This window comes from Choloepus didactylus, chromosome 7 (genome assembly GCF_015220235.1).
Source record: "Choloepus didactylus isolate mChoDid1 chromosome 7, mChoDid1.pri, whole genome shotgun sequence".
NCBI lineage: Eukaryota > Metazoa > Chordata > Mammalia > Pilosa > Megalonychidae > Choloepus > Choloepus didactylus.
Genome location: NC_051313.1, coordinates 50,895,649 through 50,919,960, shown reverse-complemented (window position 1 = coordinate 50,919,960; position 24,312 = coordinate 50,895,649). Strand labels below are relative to the sequence as shown.

The following is a 24,312-nucleotide window of genomic DNA, read 5'->3' as shown; positions in this document are numbered from 1 at the left end:
TGATGCTCAGACATTCGGGTGTTTCTATTTTGGACTTGAAGCTGGAGAGCAAAGACCCAGCAACATCTTGAGATTAACAGAGGAAGTAATGGCCATGGAACTGAGAATTCAGTGACTTGGCAGCATACACCCAAGAACTTCTGAAATCACTGCAAGAAGGCTTTATAAAGGCCAAATAGAAGGGTATTACTTTTGGGTTTCCTGATGCAGTCTGAATTCACAAAAGTGATACACCTGAAGAGATATTTCTGCTTTTTAAATGCTTTCATTTGAGAACATACTGGGTTAAGAAGATGGATAATGTTACGGAAGTCACAGGTACCTGCTAAGCAGCTCACCTACCCACACCTCCTTCTCTGGAGACGTCACAGGCTAAGTGACTATCCTCTGGCTTTCAACTACCCCCACCTCCTTTTTTATTGTGTGCCATTATTCAACCTGTTAGGTCCAACGAAAAGTCCCAAACAGACTTTAAACCAGAAATTGGGAACAAGCAGCCCCAGATGTTTATCAGAAAAGAAATTCTCAGTGGCAGGGCCTCCACCCCCTGAGGTGGATAAAAATCATGTTCAAATGGAAAAGATTTGTTTCTCTTCTCGATGCGAAGCAGGGTGTGTCGAGCTGCCATCTACTGATCCTGACCAAGAGCAGTTTTGGCCACCCCAGAAGACCCTGCTCTTTTGGACTCTTTGTGCTGTGTAGGTAACAAGATTTTCTCATTTGTTCTTTCCAGATTCTGTATACTGTGCAAGTAATAAACGTTTCTGTCGTACAATGAACCTTTGTTCCCACAATGCACTGCTGTAGCAACTTGCTCCACAGATAATTATTTATGCCTTTGCTAAGAAATAAAACGAAAGAGGCCACAAATACTCTCTCTTGTTATATTCTTTCTCAATCCTCTTATGAGCTTTCCTAGCTTTCTCCTCTGTCTCTTTGCCATGTCTAAAGACAGTTCAGGACTTACACTGCATGAAACTTTTCTTCTTTATTTTTAGCAGCTTTATTTGTAATAGCCAAAAACTGAAACAATCCAAATATTCATCAACAGGTAAATGGACTGTGCTGGTGTGAATGTATTATGTCCCCCAGAAAAAGCCATATTCTTTGATGCAATCTTGTGGGGCAGACACATTAGTGGGGATTAAGTTGGAAGGTTTGGATTAGGTTGTTTGCATGGAGATGCACCCCACCCAGCTGTGGGTGATGACTCTGATTGGATAATTCCCATGGAGGTGTTGCTCCGCCCATTTGGGGTGGGTCTAAGTTGAGTCACTGAGCCATATAAATGGGCTGACAAACAGATGGAACTCAGTGCAGCTGTGAGTGACATTCTGAAGAGGAACTACAGCCAAGAGGGACACTTTGAAGAAAGCACAGGAGCTGCAGATGAGAGACAGTTTGAAAACAGCTGCTGAAAGCAGACTCTTGCTCCGGAGAAGCTGAGAGAGGACAAAGATTCCAAGTGCAACTAAAAGTGACATTTTTGAGGAACTGCAGCCTAGAGAGGAACGTCCTGGGAGAAAGCCATTTTGAAACCAGAACTTTGGAGCAGATGCCAGTTGCGTGCCTTCCCAGCTAACAGAGGTTTTCTGGACACCATTGGCCATCCTCCAGCAAAGGCCCCCGATTGCTGCTTTATGGCCTTAAGACTGTTAACTGTGTAATCAAATAAACCCCCTTTTATAAAAGCCCATCCATCTCTGGTGTTTTGCATTCTGGCAGCATTAGCAAACTAGAACATGGATAAACAAAGTGTGGCATAGCCATACAATGGAATACTACTAAGCAATGAAAAAGGAATGTACTCTTGATGCCCACAACATGGATGAATCTCCAAATAATAATCCTCAGTGAAAAAAGACAAAAAAATGTACATACCCTATGATTCCATTTATATATAATTCTAGAAAACACAAACTAATCTACAGTGACAAAGCAGATCAGTGGTTGTCTGGGAATAAGAGAAGCAGCCAGAGGAATTATAAAAGAGCACAAGAAAATTTTGGGTGGTGGTGGATATGTTTGTTATCTTGAATGCAGTTGTTCCATGTGTATATACAGATGTCAAATTTTTACCAAATTACACACTTAAAATAAAAGTTATTGCTTTTGTCATTCTCCTCCTATGAGTACACAGTGCTGGTTGCTAGAGGTTAAATGATGCATGATGATGTCATAACTCTTACAACTAATGGAATGTGTGGTCACGTATTCTTTTGTTTTAAAATTTTCTGTTTTACAATTTTCTGTAAGATGTTGCACCAGCTTACAACAGCTAATTGTGCACATCTTCCCAACTTTTTGTTTAGAGATGTCACAGTGATAGCCTGAACTCGGCCACAGTGCAAGTACTTACACCACAGAAATTGGCAAATTGTATTGCTGAAGTTGAAGCAGAAAAAGAAAGATGAAATGGGGGAAGACTCTCTGGGACTGCCTCAAACCACCCTACAATGGGGCCAGCTGAGATTCCAAAGAAAGAAGCACTAAATGCCAGGGTGATTAATCCAAAAGCATTTATTAGGGGAAGTTATGTGCAGAGAGTTGCAGCTACCTCATGACAGACAGAGAGATGGAAAGATGTTCTCCTGACTATGTCTGCACCTATATTAACTGCTCTACAGATTATATATGATTGAGGAACAAAGGTAGTTAAGTGCCAGGGGCTTGCAAGCAAGTATTGGGAAAACATCTTGGTATGTGCTCTTTTCTCAAAACAAGATGTGCTCAGGGAGGGCTGTACTCAAGGTCATAGCAGGAAAAGCTTGGCATGCTCCTAGGGTGTTATAGGAAGGGATGTCTGACGAGGGCAGGGGCAAGGTCAATCGTTGGTCAGGTAGGAGATGCTGTATGTACCACACATGCTACCACAAAATAGGGCTTTTTTTCCCCATCCAGACAATTGATTGTTAAACATTTACCAGCTCAACTCTAGCTAAAACCTACATAAACAAAAGCTTATTGGAGTCCTTAATTTTTAATACTGCAAAAAGATCCTGACAATGAAGGGGAAGAGTTGCCTTTATGGAACTAAAAAGTGTTTCTAGAGAGAAAAGCAGAAAGAAAAAGATGAGATTTTCAGACACTCATCTCTATCAAGAAAATCTTTTGTAGGGATTCATACTTTAGCTGCCTTTACCTACTGCTGCCACTTGTCATTCTGCCACAGGGCTCACTATCGATACAGCTTTTCCCTCAAGACCAGGAGAGTCTGGGGTTGAATCATTAGTTCCTTCTTGAATTTATAGAGCCCAAAGAGCTACTATGAGGAATGGGGTGCCACCTCCTCAGATCTATTATCTTGTTTCCCCTGTAGCTATGCATGGACAAAAAAAAAAAAAAAAAAAAAAAAAAAAAAAGTAGCTTTTAAAGTACTGCTTGAAAAAGAGTAGCACCAGACAATGTTTTCTAGATAATGGGTTCCAACACCACAAGTGGGGTAAGAGGTTCATGACACAAATATATTTGTGAATCAACCACCAAAATACCAAGATCTGATGCTTTTACCAACAACTCTGAGGCAACTGAAGTATGGAGGAAGCTTTAGGGCCAGCACCCTTTCTTTCTGTTCTTTGATGCACACTTTTAACATTCAATATGGCACGGAGAGTATCAATGTGTATCAATGTACCAATGCTCCATCATCTCAATTGAGAGCTCCCAGGAAGGGAAATGGCTTAAATTAAACAACAACAAAAAACAACTCCATTAAAAAAATCAGTTGCAAAATTATATCTTCCTGTTTCATGACAAGTCAGAAAAATAAACTTAGGGCTTTTTCATCTCCACTGCATAGAAGTCTGATTGCCTCTGGCTAAAAATGGGAATTTGATGGTGTATTTCAGTCAGCTTCTTCAGGTCTATGTCTGAATAACGATTGTTTCTTCAGGGCCAGCTTTGGCTAGGACCTCACCCCAGGGATTCACGACAGTGCTGTGTCCCCAGGCAACATAGGAGGCTTGGTCATCCCGGGGAGGAGATGCCATGGCCACATACGCCTGATTATCAACAGCTGAAGCAACTCCCAATGAGCTCATCCAGTGGTCAAATTAATAGCTCCAGGACACACCAACAGCTGGCAGGCCCTCTCTTCGCAGATTGTGCAAGCTCTGCAAAGCGGATGTTGTAGCAGGATGTTCAGGCCTACTCTGCAGTAAGGAGTATCAACTATGGAGAAACTATCACCAGGACTCAATTTCTGAGATCCTTGGAAATTTAATTTTCCCAGGAACACCAATGTCAAACAGATGGATCATTCTGTAATTTACCAATAAAGTTCTGTAATTTACCAATAAAGTTCCATCAGGCCCTGTTCTGGTTTGCTATGCTGCCTTTATGCAGAATACCAGAAATGGATTGGCTTTTATAAAGGGGGTTTATTTGGTTACAAAGTTACAGTCTGAAGGTCATGAAAATAAACGTCAAATGCAGTATCAACACAGTACACCTTACCTAAGGAAGGCAATGATGTTTCAGACAACCTCTGTTAGCTGGGGAAGGCATGTGGCTGGCGTCTGCTGATTCCAGGTTGTGTTTCCAGCTTCATTCTCAGATTCTGTGCGTTCTTTAAAGTGTCAGTCTAGGCTGCAGCACCTCCTTCTGTCTGTGAACACTTTATAAGACTCCAGTGATTCAATTAAGACCCAACCGCCATGGAAATTATCCAGTCAAAGGTCTCGCCCACAGTTGATTGAGTCACATCTCCGTGGAAACACTCAATCAAAGGATTCCAACCTAATCAACACTAATACGCCTGCCCCACAAGATTGCATCAAAGAACACAGCGTTTTGGGGGACATAATACATCCAAACTGGCACAGGCCCAAACATAGCATGGCTGTTTACAATTTCCCAGCATCCTCTTCAGGAATGGAACCTCCAATGAGATATATGTTGCACTCCTTTGCTACTTCAGAAAGCTTCTTTGTGGATTCACCAGGAATTTTCTCTGCAATCTCAGTAAGATATTTTGTGCAACATAGAGAATTAAAGCATTCTGGAAGAGAAATTATTTTGGCTCCTTGCATTGCAGCCTTGTGGACAAGGCCACAAGCTTGAGTGAAGTTATCTGATTGGATGGAAGAAACTTGAAGCTGAATGAGGGCCAAGTGGAAAGCAGCCATGGCTCTCTGGGGAAGCACCTTCCGCAGTGAAAGCCGAGTGGAGGTTTCCAGGAAGGCAGAGGCACAACCGCAAGGGGTGGGGCAAAAACACTGCATGAAATTTGATGCTGCCCTATGCCACAGGCACCTTCCCTCACAACTGCCAAGATACCTGCTAGTTATCTACTAAACAACTTTCAAATGCTCAATCTGTTAACACTAGAGTCCTAACCAAATTATCCACATGCTGCCACAGAACACCAATCTGACATTATATAAGGAGCAGCAATAGGAATAGCTCTAAGCTTTCCAGCCCAGAACATTTTAAAATGTAGCCCATATAAGATTAAAAATGTTAGTTTTCCTATTTTATCTAGGAGTCCAACAATAAACACTTGATTTACAGTGGGTTTTTGTAAAAACAGATTGAATTTATATAGTAATAACAAAGCCTTGGGAATTTTTCTTTTAAATGTGACTGCTTTTAGAGACAGCAACAAAAGAAAGCTTAGAGAGGATTGTGGGAAGATGGCCAAGCAGGAAGCTCCAGGAATTACTCTCTCCACCAGAACAACTATTAAACTGGCAGGAACTCTCTGAATTAAAAGATTTTGCAATACCAGAGTCCAATAGGACACTGTAAGGCAACCAAGGAGGAGCAGATACGAAGAGGCAGGTAAATTACGTAAATATCAGTAAATTGGCCTCTCTATGTCGTGGTTACCAATACCCAGCCCTGACATACAGCTTGCTGGTGCAAGAAAGGGAAATACAAATCCACTTCCCCAAGATTGGGTGTTGGGGGGAAGGTGGATACAGGATGGTCACCGATCCCTGCTTTTGATTAGCTGCTTCAGATAGCTGGGGGCCTGGCATGGAGGGTGGCCAATGTTTCAACTAGAACCGGACAAAGGCAGCAGAGTAGAATTAAAGATGGTACGTTCCCTCAGAGCAGTGGAGGACAGGTGAAGGGCTATATTTTTGGTGAAGGGGCTGAATCAAGAAAGTGGGGCTTCAGCTAGCTGTGGAATGAAGCTCCTGGCACCCATTCCTAGCCCCTCTCTCATCTCCACCCCAGGGCAATTTGGAGGGGACCTTGATGCGCTCCCATTGTGCATCCCTGGCCCTGTTCCAGCTGGGAAAGACTGACTTGGGAAACCCCTCTCCAGCGTGCCGCCCCTCTCAGAATTTGCCCTCCAGGCAAAGCAGTTTGAGACAAGGAAAGCAATATAAGAAACAATTGAAGTGGGTGATCTGGGGCAAAGGCATACCTAGCATTAAGTCCCACAGTGGCATACCCTAGAGAGGGAGAAGGGCTGTCTCCTTGGATGTAGAGGGGGGATTTTAACTCCTGTAAACAGGGGAACTGCTAAGGCCACTAGCAAGCAAAAGCCTAGGACAAGACACAGGCCCAGAAAAGACAGGGAGGACCCTGAACTTTGTAACTGCCTTCAGCTGGCCTTCATGATAGGAGGGATGAACTCTAAAGGAGAACCCCAGCCAACACAAAGCCAACTTGCAAAGGTGGTGAAAAGTAATTTTTGCTTAGGTTTGCTTGGTTTTGTTAGCTCCTGACACTCCAGAAAATCTCTGACATATCATGAGCTGGTTATGAACTTAAGAAACAGACATCTCAGGAAATAAGTCCAGGGTTAACAACTTAAAATATTAAAATGTCCAGTGTGCAACAAAAGAAACAGGCAATGAAGGCCCATCCAAAGGAAGAGGATAAAAATCCAGGAAAACATCAACAAAGAACATATAGTGGATATACTGGAAAAAGACTTTTAAAAAAGTCAACTTCAATATTATCAAGGAAAATAAAGAGTAAGAACTGAAGTGTGGTGGTTTGGAGCCACGTATCCCAGAAAAACATGTTCTTAAACTCAATCCATTCTTGTGGGTGTGAACCCTTTGTAAGTAGGCCCCTTTTATGAGATTATTTCAGTTAAGGTGTGCTCTACCTCAATCAGGATGGGTCTTAATCCTATTACTGGAGTCCCTTATAAGCAGAATGAAATTCAAACAGAGAGAGAAAGCCACAGGAAAGTCAATAGAACCGAGAAGAGAAGGCAGAGGCCAGGTGAGACTGCCATGTATGTTGCCATGTGACAGAGAAGCCCAGGATCAAGGATCAGTGGCAGCCAGCCCCAGAATACCAGTCTTTGGGAAGAAAGCATCACCTTGATGATGCCTTGGTTTGGATTTCTCTCTAGTTTGAAAACCATGAGTTAATAAATTCCCATTGTTTAAGTCAACCCATTGCATGGTATTTGCTTTAGCAACCAAGGAAATGGTAACATAAAGGATATTAGGGAAATGATGAATGAACAATATGAAAATTTCAATAAAGAGATAAAATTTTAAAAAGAAACTAAACAGAAGAAGTTGAAGACCACAACACTGAAACAAAAAGCAGATTGGAACTGGCAGTGTAAAGAGTCAGTGAACTCAAGACAAGACAATTGAAATGAGTCAGGGCGAGGAGCAGAAAGAAAGAAAGAAATTATAAAAAAGTGAAAACAGTCTAAGAAATCTGAAAGACAGCACCAGGCATACCAATGTATGCATTTTGGGAGTCTCATGAAGATGAAGAAACGGGCAGAAGGAGGAGTCAAAGAAACAATGACAAAAAAATTTCCCAAACTTAGCAAAAGATGTGGATATGCATATCTAAGAAGCCCAGAGAACACCAAACAGAGTAAACTTGAAGAGAAATATGCTTTGTAACATACTGATCAAACTGTCAAATACAAAGGACAAGGACAGAATTCTGAAAGCTTTAAGAGAAAAGCAACATTTGTGTACCAGGGAGTCCCGATTAGATTAAGCGCTGATTTCTCATCAGAAACCATGAAGGCAAGAAGACAGTGAGTTGAAATACTTAAAGTTCTGAAAGAAAACAACTGCTAACCAAGAATTTTATATCTGGTTAGACAGTCTTTCAAAAATGAAATGATTAAGACATTTCCAGATAAACAAAGTCCAAGGAAGTTCATTACCACGAGATCTGTCCTACAGTCAATGCTACAGGGAGTTCTTCAGAAAGGTCACCAGAGAGTGATCAAAGCAGCATAAAGAAATAAAGACCTATGGTTAAGGTAACCATATGGATATATATATATATATATATATATCATTACTACTATACTGTATTTGTGGTATGTAACTCCACTTCTTACTTTTTATAGGTGGTAAAACACACATGCATAGAAAGTAATAAAGTAATGATAAATCTATGGTTGTGGACATACAATGTACAAAGATATAATTTGTAACTAGTACAAAAAAAGGTGGGGGATGGAAGGTATAGCAAAAGTATATGTGTTTGCTATTGAAGTCAAGTTGGTATCAAATCAAATATGATTATCATATATTTAGGATGTTAAATTTTGACCCCATGTTAATCACAAGGAAAGTAGATAAAAATATATCTAGACAGAAAAGAGAAGGGACTAAATATGGTATATATAAGAAAATAAATATGAAGGGCGGCATTAATGGAAGAACTGAAGGACAAAAAGATATACGATTTACAAAGATTAAATAGCAAAATGGCAGAAGAAAGTCCCACAATATCCAGTAGTGACTATAAACATAAATGGATTAAATTATCCAGTTAAGAGGCAGAGATTGGAAAACTGGATAAAAAAATGACTCAACTATATGCTGTCTACAGGAGACTCACTCTTAATTCAAAGACTTAAGTAGACTTGAAGTGAAAGGATGGAAACAAAATACACTAGGCAAATAGTCATCTAAAGAGAGCTGGAATAGCTATATGTTTAGTTGCTAAAGCTACTGAAATGCAATATACCAGAGATGGACTAGCTTTTAACAACGGGGATTTATTAGCTAACAAGCTTTAAATTCTCAGGCCATGAAAATATTCAAATCAAGGTGTCTTCAGACGATACCTGGACTCCTCTGTCAAAATGGAAAGGAACATGGTTGTTTGGTGATCTCTCCCTTCTCTTCCGGGTTTTGTTGCTTCCAGTTTCTGGCTTCAGTGGCTTCCTCTCTGTTTCTGTAGCTTCCTCTCCAGCTTCTGTATGTGTCCTTCTCTCTCAATTTTGTTCTTTCTATTCCATCCTCTTAAAAAGAACTCCAATAAGAGGATTAAGACCCACCTGGGGCATGACTCACTGAAATAACCTAATCAAAAAGGTCCTACCCATAATAGGTTTACATCCACAGAAAGGATTAGCTTTAAGAATATGAGGTTCTGGGGTTCATAAAGCCTCCAAACCATCACATTATACTAATACAGATAAAAACGGACTTTCAGCCAAACACAGTTATGAGAGACAAAGATAGTCTTTATATACTGTTAAAGGGGTCAATTCAATGAGCAAATGTAATAATTATAAATATATGTGCACTGTTCTGGTTTGCTAATGCTGCTGGAATGCAAAACACCAGAGATGGATTGGCTTTTATAAAAGGGGGTTTATTTGGTTACAAAGTTACAGTCTTGAGGCCATAAAGTGTCCAAGGTAACACATCAGCAATCGGGTACCTTCGCTGGAGGATGGCCAATGGTGTCTGGAAAAACTCTGTTAGCTGGGAAGGCACGTGGCTGGCGTCTGCTCCAAAGTTCTGGTTCCAAAATGGCTTTCTCCCAGGACATTCCTCTCTAGGCTGCAGTTTCTCAAAAATGTCACTCTCAGTTGCACTTGGGGCCTTTGTCCTCTCTCAGCTTCTCCAGAGCTAGAGTCCGCTTTCAACAGCCGTTTTCAAACTGTCTCTCATCTGCAGCTCCTGTGCTTTCTTCAAAGTGTCCCCCTTGGCTGTAGCTCCTCCTCAGACATCACTCACAGCTGCACTGAGTTCCGTCTGCCCATCAGCTCATTTATATGGCTCCACTGATCAAGGCCCACCCTAAATGGGTGGGGTCATGCCTCCATGGAAATATCCAATCAGAGTCATCACCCACAGCTGGGTGGGGTGTATCTCCAAAGAAACACTCAAAGAAATCTAATCAAAACTGATAACATCTGCCCACACAAGATTACATCAAAGATAATGGTGTTTGGGGGACATAATACATTCAAACTGGCACAGTGCACCTAATATCAGAGTTCCAAAATATATGAAGCAAATATTGACAGATTTGAAGGAAGAAATTGAAGGTTCTACATTAATAGTAGGAGACTTTAATACTCAACTATCAATAATGGATAGAACATCTAGACAGAAGATCAATAAGAAAATAAAAGACACAAACGATACTCTAAACCAACTAGACCTAACTGACTTACACAGAACATTTCACCCAACAACAAAAGAATACATACGCTTCTCAAGTGCACATGGATTATTCTCCAGGACTGGCTATATCTTAGGTCACAAAACAAGTCTCAATAAGTTAAAAATATTGAAATCATACAATGTATCTTCTCTGACCACAATGGAATGAAGCTAGAAGTCAATAATAGAGGGAGTAACCAAAGATTAACAAATGTGTGGCAATTAAACAATGTAGTCTTAAACAACCAATGGGTTAAACAGGAAATCACAAGGGAAATTAGGAAATATCTTGAGGTGAATGAAAATATAACATTCACATACACAACAATCATACCCAGTAAACCTTCAGGATGCAGAAAAGGCAGAGTTGAGAGGGAAATTTATAGCTCTAAATGCTTACATTAAAAAAGAAGAAACATTTCAAATCAGAGACTTAACTTCAAAACTGGAAGAACTAGAAAAAGAAGAGCAAACTAAATTTAAAGCGAGCAGAAGGAAGGAAATAACAGAGATTTGAGAAGAGATAAATAAAATAGAGAATAGAAAGAACAATAGAGAGTCAACAAAATCAAAAGTTGGTTCTTTGAAAAGATTAATAAAATCAACAAACCTTTAGCTAAACAGATGAGGAAGAGAGGACACAAATGACTGAAATCAGAAAAGTAAAGGATGACATTACTACCAACCCACTGGAAAAAAAAAAGACTGTAAGAGGATACTATGAACAACTGCATGCCAACAAATTAGATAACTTAGATGAAAATGACAAATTCCTAGAAACATCCAAACTACCTAAACTTACTCAAGAAGCAGCAGAAGGTCTCAACAAACGAATATGTGTAAAGAGATGGTATCAGTAATCAAAAATCTCTTTCCCGCCCTCCCTCTCCCACCAAAACAAAAAACAAAACAAAACAAAACAAGAAAACAACAAAACTCAAGTTCAGATGGCTTCACAGGGCAATTTTATCAAACATTCCATGAAGAATTAACAACAATCCTGTTCCAACTCTTTCAGAATTGAAGAGGAGGGATCACTCCCTAATTCACTGTACAAAGCCAACAAAAGCCAGATAAAGCTGGATAAAGATACCACAAGAAAAGAAAATTACAGACTAATACCTTTCATGAATATACATTAAAAAATCCTCAATAAAATACTAGTGAACCGAATGTAACAACACATTAAAACAATTATGTACCATGATAAATGGGATTTATCCTGGGTGGTTCAATATAAGAAAATCATTAATGTAATACACATTAGCAGAATGAAGGGGGGAAAGCCATATGATCATCCCAACTGATACAGAAAAAGCATCTGACAAAAACAGCACCTTTTCTTGATAAAAACACAGAACACTAGGGATAGAAGGAAACTTCCTCTACATGATAAAGGGCATTGTTCCGATTTGCCAATGCTGCCTTTTTGCAAAATACCAGAAGCGGATTGGCTTTTATAAAAGGTGGTTTACTTGGTTGCACAGTTACAGTCTTAAGGCCATAAAGTGTCCAAGGTAATGCATCAACAATTGGGTACCATCCTGGAGGATGGCCACTGGTGTCCAGAAAACTTCTGTTAGCTGGGCAGGTACGTGGTTGGCATCTGCTCTGGAGTTCTGGTTTCAAAATGGCTCTCTACCAGGATGTTCCTCTCTAGGCTTCAGCTTCTCTCCAAAATGTCACTCTCAGTTGCTCTTGGGGCATTTGTCCTCTCTTAGCTTCTCCGGAGCAAAAGTCTGCTTTCAAAGGCCTTCTCCAAAACGTCTCTGTAAACTGCAGCTCCTCTCTCAGCTCCTGTGCATCTTCAAAGTGTCCCTCTTGGCTGTAGCAAGCTTGCTCCTTCTGTCTGAGCTTATGTAGTGCTCCAGTAAACTAATCAAGGCCCACACTGAATGGCTGGGCAACACCTCCATGGAAATGATCTAATCAGAGTTATCACCTACAGTTGGGTGGGTCGCATCTCCATGGAAACACTCAATCAAGGAATTACAATCTAATCAACACTAATATGTCTGCCCACACAAGATTGCATCAAAGATAATGGTGTTTTTGGGGACATAATACATTCAAACTGGCATAGGCATATATGAAAAACCCACAGCCAACATCATACTAATGCTGAAAGATTGAAAGCTTTCCCTCTAAGATCAGGAGTAAGACAAGGATGCCCACTGTCACCAGTGTTCAACACTGTACTGGATGTTTTAGCCAGAGCAGTTAGGCAAGAAAAAGAAACAAAAGGCAGCTAAACTGCAATAGGAGAAATAAAGCTTTCCCTAGTTGCTAATGACATGTTCCTACATATAGAAAATCCTGCAAAAGCTATAAAAATCTCCTAGAGCTAATCAATGAATTCAGCAAAGTGTTTGGATCCAAGATCAAAACCCCCAAATCAGTAGGGTATCTATACACTAGTAATGAACAATTGGAAGAAAAAAATCAAGAAAAAATTTCCATTTACAATAGCAACTAAAAGAATAAAATACATGGGAACAAATCTAACCAAGAATGTAAATGACTTGTACACAGAAAACCACAAAACATTGCTATGAGAAATCAAATAAGATCTAAATAAATGGAAGGACATTCCAGGTTCATGGATTATAAGACTAAATGTTTTTAAGATGTCAATTCTATGTAAAGTGATTTACAGATTCAATGCCATCCCAATCAAAATTCCAAGAACCATCTTTGCAGAAATGGAAATGCCAATTATCAAATTTATATGGAAGGGTAAGGGGTTGCAAACAGCTAAAGTCATCTTGAAAAAGGAGAATGAAGTTGGAGGATTCACATTTCCCAATCTTAAAACTTATTACATGATAGTGGCACAAGGACATATAGACCAACGGAATTGAATTGAGTTCAGAAATCAGCCCTTACATTTATGACTACTTGATTTTTGATAAGGGGTAAAGACCATCAATTGGGGAAGAAAAGTCTCTTCATCAAATGGTGCTGGAAAAACTGGATCTCCATTTGCAAAAGAATAAAGGTAGACCTCTATCTCATACCATATACAAAAGTCAAGTCAAAATGGATCAGAGATCTAAATATAAGAGTCAGGACCATAAAACTCCTAGAAGAAAACATAGGGAAGCATCTTTAGGACCTGGGTTATGCAATGGTTTCTTAGCCTTTACACCCAAAGCACAAAGCAACAAAAGGAAAATAAATGGGAGGTCATAAAAATTAAAAACATTTGTGCCTCTCAGGGCTTTATCATGAAATTAAAATGACAACCTATAGAATGCAAGAAAATATTTGGAAACCACATATCAAGTAAGGGTTTAATTTCTAGAATATATAAACAAATTTTTAGCTAAACAACAAAAAGACAACCCAATTAAAAAAGAGCAAAATACTTGAATAGACATTTGTCAAAAGAAGATAAATAAATGGCCAGAAAGCACATAAAATGATGTTCAACATCATTAGCCATAAAGGAAATGCAAATCAAAACCACAATGAGATACCATTTCACAACCACTAGAATGGCTACTATTAAACAAATGGAAACTTTTATAAGTATTGGAGAAATGGAAAAATAGAACACTCATTCACTGTTAGTGGGAAAGTAAAATGGTAAAGCAGTTCCTCAGAAGGTTAAGTACAGAATTACCATATGACTCAGTAATCCCTCTTTTAGGCGGGATTTTACCAAAAGAACTGAAAGCAGGGACTGAACAGGTATTTGCCCACCAATGTTCATAGAAACATTATTCAAAATTGCCAAAAGACGGCAGCAACCAAAGTATCCATCAACTGATGAATGGATAGACAAAATGTGGGCTATACACAAAATGGAATATTTATCAGCTGTAAAAAAGGAATGAAGTTCTGCTACATGTGACAACACATGGATGAAACCTGAAGACATCATGTTGAGTGAAATAAGCCAGACACAAAAGGACAAATATTGCATGATCTCACTGATACGCAAAACTTAGAATAAGCAAACTTGGAGTCAGAATTTAAAAAATATAGGTTACTAGAGGATGGGGAGAGGGAATAGGGAGTTAAGGCTGAAAATGTACAGAGTTTCTATTTGGGATGAAGGAAAAGTTTTTGTAATGGATAGTGGTGATGGTAGTACAACATTGTGAGCATAATTAGTATTACTGAAAGGTATATTTGAATGTGGTTAAAAGGGGGAAATGTTAGGTTGTACATAAATTACTAGAATAAAAATTAAAACAGAAAAATCCAAAGAACTGCACAACACAAACAGTGAACTCTAAGTTATGCTATGGACTATAGTTGACAGTACAATTATAAAAAAGTACTTTCATCAGTTATAACCAATATACCACACCAATGCAATGTGTTAATAATAGGGTAGTACATGGGAACTCTGTACGATTTTTCCATAAACTCACAACTTCTCAAATACAAAACACACACACACACACACACAACACACACACACACACAACAAAGCCTGGGTTGCCTTAGTCTTGAGATGGGCTTGGTAAAGCAAAACGACATAATTTCCAGCTGTCCTATTTTATAAGTAAAAATATATAAATATGGCAAAAATTTTGCAAGTAGATTCTACGGTTTTTAATTAGTCTTAGTCATAAATTCTTGGGCTGATAAAAGATAGGAAGAAGAGAAGTGATTATGCACAATGGCTGAACTATCCACAGTTCATTAGGTCTGATATGTTAAAATTAAAGAAAGAGATTTGTGCTGCAGCAGAGAAGAGCACATGAGGTTCACATTTGAAGTTCAGGTGAGTCACATATGTTCTATATCCACAGCCCCTATATGCTTTGAGGAAATATCCCAAAATGTGTTCAATAGGTATGTACTTTGTATCCTGACTTCAAAGAGAAGTCTCCATTTGGAACACTTTTAAGGGAAAGACACAAGAGAAAAAAAAATTCAGCCTAAAATAGATGCTGCACATAAAATAAATTGTCAGTATTCCATATACTGTTTTTCAAGTATTTGCCTCCTATGTGAAGATACTGTTTTAGACATATCTGGGTGATTATTTGGTAATAACAATTAAATGACACAGGTCCAAAACAAACAAACAAACAAACAAAAACACCTTTTGAGAAAATTATTTGGATCATATTATTATTATCTTGAATAAATATTTGGTATACAGGCATACTTCATTTTATTGCATTTTTTTTACAAATTGAGGCTTTGTGGCAATCCTGCATCGACCAAATCTATGGGCGCCATTTTTCCAATAGCACGTGTTTGTGTTTTGTGTCACATTTTAATTAAGGTATGTACACTGTTTTTTTAGACATAATGCTACTGCACACTGAACAGACAACAGTAAAGTGTAAATATAACATTTATATGCACTGGGAAACCAAAAAATTCTGTGACTTGCTTTATTGCAATATTTACTTCACTGCAGTGGTCTGGAACCAAACTCATAGTATCTCTGAGGTATGCCTGTATACACACAAGTAGCATTATGGATGCAATGCTTAAATTTAAAAGATAAAATGATAGCTCTCACTCTACCTCAAGGCTACAAGGAAAAGCCACATAATGGAATATAACTGTATAGACATGAAAAGTATAATTTTTAAAAATTTTAATAGTAGTTATTACTGAGTGACAGGATAACCAGAATTTTTATTTTTACATATGTTTTAATGTTTTCTAAATAAAAAAAAAAAGATGTTTTATATATTTTTAAAGTTAATTTTGCAAAATTGACTGTAAGTTCCATGGTGGCAGGGAACACTCAAGATGACAAAACTTTGTTGAATTTGAAAAATACGTATGTGATGATGCTAACGGGAAAAATAAATATAGATATAAAATAAATGTTTAGGGATAAAACAGACCAAAATGTCTATAATAGTGCTGTGTTAAAGTGGCAGTATTAAGCATTTCCTCTTCAATTTTTTTTTTCAGATTTCAAAGTAGAATGTTATTCTATTTTAGTATAGAATAAAACAAAATATGATTAAATACAATTTCCATTATAATACAATACAATACAAACTAATCCGACAAGTATAAGAAGTAGAACATAAAATACATTGTTTACCTCTCTTTCATCCATATTCAACCACTGCTTTGGATCTTCTTCAGTAGCCAGAAAGGCTATCAATTCTAAAGCAGTAAGACGAGTTTGACGTCTTGATGAAACAAATATCAAAACAGGTTTGGCTGGAGAATGGCTTCTAATTGCTGTTGAAAAGTTGAGGAAAATAAATGGTAAGCCATTTATATAAGAATTTGAATTTCCTTAGGATATCAAATGGATACATGAAAACTAACGTTATATATAATTTACATGAATTCTTAATTTGATCAGGAATGTAAGCATTATTCTAGGATCTGACAGAATATTAGGCCAATGATAGGAAGAAAAGGGATGCTGACTCTAATTAATGAACATACTGTCTGGGTCAGGGAAGACATAACAATGTCTGCTTTGAACTCTGTTCTGAGTTGCAGAGCAAAGCAGACAAAGGCTGAGACTTTCCATTAAGAGCTGTACATGGACACCAAATCTTAGGTTCAGTTTTCTATTCCTGTGTTGTGCTTCTGAGGTTTGGAGAGAGAATCAGGTCCTGCAGGATGATGACCAATCTCTAAGAAAGTTCATAACAAGTTCCTTTATCCTTGCCCTGTTGCTAGTAAGCTATCAAGAGTTTGTAACAATAAACTGGTAAAAGAAATAAATCAGAAGAATGTTTTCTCTCCATTTCCAAAAAACACATATGTGTGGTTTCAAGGAGGAAGACATGAGACTGTAGAAGAAGACTGCAGAGAATACCAGGTCAGAATGTATATCTGAGCAACGGCAGATGGATGGTTGACATATGGAAGATGAGATGAGTAGTTTCACAACTTGGGTAATAAGACTGAAGGAAATTCTGTAGATCGAATCATTAAAAAAATTGCTTGAAGAGCCAAATAAATCATTTGACTTGAAATGAGTTTTCTGTGTTATATATAGGCTCCAAAATGCTAATAAGATGGTACAAGCAGAATTTATATTTATGTCTATATAGCTCTATTAAAAGTCAATGACATTAAAAATTTTTATGTAAAAAAGTCCAACCTCCTTGTAATTTCTTGTTTGAAATGTGAGCTGCAGAGTTTCTTTTACCGGCTAAGAAACAAGGTTTATAATGGAAATGTTGACATGACCTTGACTATATTTATCCCTTAGCAGTTAGAAATAAAGCTATCATGAAATCATATTTTTAAACTTGATAAAATAGTGATCTGCTACAGTTATAATAAGTAGTTTGTAAGGATAGCTGCTGTGCCAATACCATATCTAAAGTATTACTATTACAGTCATTTAGTATTGATTTATATAATACAAAATATTTTACTTCAGTGATGTGTATGCAACTAGTCATTCTTTAAATAAAGATATAAACAATCTCAACTATATTATGAAAAATAAACTCATTTTATCTTATTTCTTATTCTTTCAAAGTTTATTAGAAAATTACAGAATGTAATGGTAAGGCTTCATTATATCACACTAGACACAGAATGTTTAACATACCCGTATTAGTATAATATTGGTATCATTTGTACATATAATCATGAATGGAGCGCTCTTTTTTTAACCTCAACATTTAATGGATTTTTGCTGCTGCAAGAACAGGTGTGGTTGAACAGCTCATGGCAGATTTATTGTTCATTAGTGATTTTGTACAATGCTTCTGTGGAGGTGTAAATAATCTGAACTGCCAAGACTGGTCTCTAGCTCACAATCAATACTTTGCTTCTGTCATAAGGCTAATTACAGCAGCTAAAAAGTCACCCCACAACTGTCACCTCACAATCAACAGCAGTTCACATTAGAGAATTTATTTTGGAGGTTGTTCATAATTGATATAATAAATAGGCCTTATGCAGCCTAAACAAAACATGTTTCAATAAAATAGGAGTGTTATACTTAAATCTGTCCTGCTTGCCTAATCTGTTAGAAAGGAAAAACAAAACAAAACAGTAGAAAGCAAAACACAAAAACAGAAGCATTACTAAAAAGCACTGAATTCTAAGTTTCATGGTTTCTGTTATAAAATGAAGATTATGTTGAATTTGTTTGATTTGTAGCTTCTATTTATCATTTGTTCAAACTATGGACTACCATAAGAAAATTCCTTAATAGATTAATTTAATAATGCTTTGGTTAACTTTTTAAAAATGACACACTTTTACAGAGATTATTTTATTCTACTACAGAGGCATTATCATTTATGAAACTCTAATATTCAATAGTTTATTCCACATATATTTGTATTCCTTAACAATACTGAGGTAAATGGCTTTAGACAGTCATAGAAGTTGAAGCAGTATACTCTTTCATAACACCATTTAGAATGCATTTAACAGTTACCAGGTAATGTGGTATTTCAATCTAAGAACCTGAAGCTTACCTTGAAATGTAGGCTTATTCATACTAGCCATACGAGGGCAGTAATGTTGACCTGGGAAGCCTTGAATGTGAACTTCCAGTGGAACAGGGCGTACTGATGGTCGGAAGTTGAACAAGCCCATCTAGAGTAAATAAGAAAGAGAATTTATGATTTTATATATAAATTTATAATGTCATGGTGCCTCATTAATGTGTACACTTAAACCACATTATTAAATACCTGATTTATCAATTCTGCACATACCTGATTAATATTGAGCCAGTCTGCAAGGTCTCTGGCATTAGCTAATGCAGTAGATAGACCAACTATTCTAACAGGCTTTTCTGTGTGTGATGAGATAAAATTCGTTCGAGATACAATGACCTCTAGAACAGGGCCCCTTTCCTCCCCTAGGAAACAGGAATAATGCACATTAATCATTTAACAAGGCCTGATGCTGCAGCTGGTATGAGAGTAAGAGTATGTAAATTGGCTTTAGATACAGTGGCACTCACCAAGCAGATGGATCTCATCTATGATGAGAATAGTGACTTGCTGAACATAGTTCCTATTTTGCCAGCTTCTGCTGATTCCATCCCACTTCTCTGGTGTAGTGACAATAAGGTCAGCCTTAGCAATGGATTTCATATCAGGAGTCACATCCCCTGTTAGTTCAATAACTCTGGAGGGGAATAAAAATGATGCCTTTAACTCTTCAGGTAACATATAACCATGAAAAGACAAAAATAGATCTCTTTTAAAATAAAATTTTATAAGGTTAAAACCACCTTATCTCTCTTTGTTTTCTGAAGTTTTTTTTGTGTGTGAATTAAGTCCAAAATATATGTTTCTTAAGAATTCTAAGATAATTTCCTCCTATAAAATAAAGGATCTATAAATTCAAATCACTGATACTTACAAAGCAACAACCAACTTTTATGTAGGCCCACAAGGTGTCAAACCTTGATGTGATTATGTTTATAGAATCTATGCCCTATGTGATTTTATAGAGTTGAACTTTTACCTCCCCCATATGATGGAATAATGAGGGAAAGTGTTAACTTATTAAGTTAAAGGAAACATTCATTACCAATATGATTATGTGTAAGCTTCATTTCTTTTCTTTGACTGAAATTTTATACTGATATCAGAGGCAAATTCAAACACAATAGGGCATAAAGAAGAATACCGATACCTTTTAACAGCAGTTACATACCTTTAAATAGAAGACTAAGAATATCATTGTAAAAACATTCAACAGTTTTATGCATCTCTTTTATTTGTTGGTCCTTATTCAAAGCATATCTTTTGAGTGAAAGAACTTACTTTTTACCAAGTTTTTCTTCTATTCTACACTTCCAGTCATCCATTCTTTCACGTACTAGGGCTTTTAAGGGTGCAATATACACAGCCTAAAAGGAAGAGGGCAAAAAAACTCCCATGAAAATACTGAGAGCACTTCAGAATACAAGTAAACTCCACAAAATTTGTCAAAATATGACAGTGTGGTTTTAATACTGTAGGTCTTAAGTTTTAAAAAAAAATTAATAGGAAGAAGTCATTAGTTTATTCAAACTATATTTATCCAAAGTAATACAGAAATACACATATCATGAAAATTTCTATCATAAAAATACTGATAAAGACAGAGTTAAGATTTTTTTAGAAAGCAACAGTCATTTTCTTTAGGTATTTTATAATGAAATCACCTTCTAACAAATGTGAACTAATATAAAAATTATGAGATAATGCATTACATAGAGAAAATTAGGATTCTGATAAAAAAATGTTTTTCCTCATATTATCATCAAGAGCTATCTGTGTTATGTGTAACTCTTTCAAAAAAAGCTACTAATTTTGAAATTTGGAAGAGAAATAAATTCTTTGTTTAAATTTTAATGAGGAATGTATGCCAGTCATATATTTAAGGGTTCCAACATTTTTAAAAAACCTGTTTTTTTGTAATCCAAACTTATATACAGAATATTCACTGAAAAAAAATTCTTCCCTTTTTAAAAGTTTTCAAATTTAGAGAGGAGGTCCACTGTTACATTAACATGTCTACTTATGTTATGCAATAAAAACATAATGCAGAAACAAAGAAGTAGGAACACTTAAAGCTAAGCAGGAAAGAAGAGCCACAAATTGGAAATCACTGAAATACAAACTTAAAACATTTCTGAAATCATAAATGATGAGGAGAACAGAATATAATTCCAATCACAACATCCCTAAAATGCATCTATGGCAAATGTGAAGTGCTCCCACAATTTAAAAATGTTACTTTTAAAGAAAGCTTAAATCAATTTGACTTGCAATACTGATATGGCTGTTTTGGGGAAATGTGGAGTAAAATCTGCCTCTATATTTCCTAAGTACAATTACACTGTATTTGTTACAGTCTTAGCTTTTCCTTCATAGTCAAAGGATCTGATTATGAATCATATAAACACGGCTATGGGTTAGATATCTTACAATTAAAATGCCTATGAAATGTAGATATCTTACAATGAGTACCACGAATTACACTGTCATCCACCTAGACCACTATAACGTTTGATGCAAATTTTCTTGTGCCAGTTATTCTAACACAATGCAATATCTGGCTTTCTGGAAAATTCACTGAGAGAATGACATATCTATTCACTGGGTCCTGCCAGTATGTATGTATGCACATATAAATATATATACATATATTTTATGGAATACGTCATGAATGTGGGTGTCATCCTTGTGCAGGGGCCATACTAATCTATTCTGTTATCATTCCAAATTTTTTTAGTATATATGCTGCTGAAGTGAGCACCAGCCAGTATATTTTTATCCTGCTAAGTCAGAGATTACAAATTGCCTTTTCTAATTGAATATAAGCATATGATTCTTTCAGTCAAACCTTTGAAGTGGGGTACTTGTTGAAGACTCTGAAAATAGCTAATTCAGCTGCAACAGTCTTCCCAGAGCCAGTGGGTGCTCCAAGTAGGACATTACAGTCTGTGTGATACAGTGTATGGAATATTTGAGTCTGCACAGGGTTAAAGTGGGTGAAGTTGTACAGGGCTTCATACTCCTCACATCCCAAAGCAGTGACTGGTAAAGGCTGAAGATCCAGTAGTTCTGAAAAGATGTAACAGACACTGTTATACAATAAGTGAATAATAGGCACAATACTGAATTTTATTGTTGTGTTACAACAATCCTTAATTCTTTAGAAAGAAAATAAAGGTTAACATAGATTACTATATACTACTTTGTCTCACCCCATTTATAATATTGACATACTGGACAGCCTTCTGTTTTATCTTCCAATCAGGAAAGCAACTTAAATGTTAAGTATATGAAAGTAGACCATTATGGAACAAAACTAAATCAACCCTTTTGTAGAAAAAATGAAAAACATTTGCAAAGCTTAGCACTGAAATGGTTACTAACAATAAATTACTTTTGATCTGTTAAGATAACTAACCAGTCCAGAGTGGCTGAGTAAGCTGCTGTTCTAGCCAATGGAAACTAGTAGACATTTTCCCCCATCTATCAAGAAAAATGTTTACAAAGGTCATTTACATTTTAAACTTCTCAAAGTTTGATGAAAGTTCCTGTTGTATGAGAGAATTATAAAATAAGTACAAAGTTGAAACTGAGACAGAAAATTATAAACTACCTATTCATAAAAATAAAATGTTCTATAAAAATAAGAGATATGGTCAAACTGATTTTAAGTTTTTTATGCCTCATTTAACTTCACAGGAGTTTAAGACATCTTTGAGGAAATGAAATGAAAGTGAGTCTACAATAAACTATACTTCCTAGTCCAAGATGTATTATAATACAATAAAAGGATGAATAACTTTGGAAACAAAAATATTTCTCTTTTACCTATTACTTCCCTTTGGCAGAATAATAATTTGAGAAATCAACTGGTGTTTATTCCTTCCTTGTGACACTGGATGGCAGAAGCTAGCAGAAATGTACCAAGTCTAAAAAAAGATGCCTAATTCTTTCTGTTAAGTGCATCTGCACATCAGTTAAAGAACTCTAGAACATTAGTTGAAGGACCAGAAGGAGAATTCAAAAAGGAAAGAGAATCCTAAAAAGGATATTAAGACTTAACATTTTTATTTTGAATTGGAAGTTGGTGTTTGTCTTTGGAAGAATTATATGGAAAAGAAAATTGACTTTTATTTTTCTATAAAGTAAATGAAAGGACTTATGAAACTAATACTCACCAATTAAGGATTTTCAATGAGGCAAAATAAACATAATATATACCAATTAAAAGATTAGTCTCATGACATTTTTGAAATAGAATATTTCATGGGGCACATTAAAAGTATCATTGTAAATATCAATTCATGAAATTTTGCTTCTTTAACAAGTTAAAACAGAAAAGCATTTGCTCATGTTATAAGAATCTAAAACGGATTTTTGTTAATTTTTACAATGGAAAACACAGTTATATGATGTTGCAGATAATCACACACTCTCTTACAATGTTAGTGTGGAGGAATACAACTAATTTAAAGGGTACATGTAGCTTGTAGGACACAAACTGACTTGAGGAATACCTGAATCCATTACGTAGTGATATCAACATGACTCCTTAGAATTATCACTTTTTTTTGTTACAGAAGAACTCATTTTAATGTAACGTACTAGAAATAAGTTGCAATTTATGCAAGGAAAAATGAATATCTCAAAAAGTTCACAGACAGCACAGGTTAAATGACACTTGCAATGAAAAGGAAAGGAGACATGAAGAAATTATATGTAAAAATAAAGATGAAGGCACACTAGTACAGAAATAATCTCATGCTTATTGAAACTACTGGAATGAACTAGGCTTAGTTTAATGTTTTGGGAACACAAATAAAAATTAAGGCCCATCAATAAGCTCTACAAATGTATAGATATATAGATTTCTGATTCTGAAATGTCTCTTTTCAAAATATATTGACAAGTAAGTTGGATTTTGACTCATTCAAACAGCTTTAAAACACAGACACTTTTCAACATTAATTAAAACAACAATTTTGGAAAATCAATGATTCAAACCAATTATTCAACATGTTACCTGTATGCGGAGGATGTCTCTCTGGTAGAATCAGATGCTGAAAGTTGATAATACATACAGCCTCAGCTCCTAACCATCTATCAGACACAGCTCGGATATAGTATTGGGAAGGCAAAGGCTCAAAAATTGGGATTGTAAATACCAGTAGCTGAGCTTCTTTACTAATGACCTAATGTGAAATAAAGTCTAAAATGAATATGGATATTCTAATATCTTAAATACTTATTAACCTATTATTAATACAATGATATCTACAGCAAGATTTACAAAGACAAAGACAGCATCTTGGATTTATAAAGAGCTGAGATATTCAAGTACTTCAGAAATGTGTGTGGTGCCTTTCTGAGGATACCTGATGTAACCGAAGATACAATTTATACTTACTATTAACGTATGCACATCATTATGTGTCAACAGGTTATTAATTAGACTCATTATCAGAATTTCCTGAACTTCATTCAATTTGTCAGGATTTTTATCATATTCAGTTATCATATATTTTTTAAAAATATTTTTC

The 24,312-nt window shown here is 36.4% G+C and overlaps 1 protein-coding gene, 1 non-coding gene and 1 pseudogene across 3 annotated transcripts in view; all 3 read right to left on the bottom strand.

Moving 5' to 3' along the window:
* Positions 1-24,312, bottom strand: part of ASCC3 (activating signal cointegrator 1 complex subunit 3) — a 415,044-nt gene that overhangs the window by 102,073 nt on the left and 288,659 nt on the right. For both annotated transcript variants that reach the window (XM_037842528.1, XM_037842527.1), the window contains exons 24-30: positions 23,796-23,964; positions 21,621-21,841; positions 20,054-20,139; positions 19,243-19,409; positions 18,992-19,137; positions 18,749-18,869; positions 16,387-16,529 (exon numbers count right to left, since the gene is read on the bottom strand). In XM_037842528.1, the coding sequence (XP_037698456.1) occupies positions 16,387-16,529; positions 18,749-18,869; positions 18,992-19,137; positions 19,243-19,409; positions 20,054-20,139; positions 21,621-21,841; positions 23,796-23,964 (1,053 nt within the window). The remainder of the gene's footprint in view (positions 1-16,386; positions 16,530-18,748; positions 18,870-18,991; positions 19,138-19,242; positions 19,410-20,053; positions 20,140-21,620; positions 21,842-23,795; positions 23,965-24,312) is intronic.
* On the bottom strand, positions 3,772-5,909 carry LOC119539207 (annotated as a pseudogene).
* Positions 21,422-21,533, bottom strand: LOC119541003. The gene has a single exon (XR_005218142.1). It is a non-coding gene; the product is annotated as a U6 spliceosomal RNA (small nuclear RNA).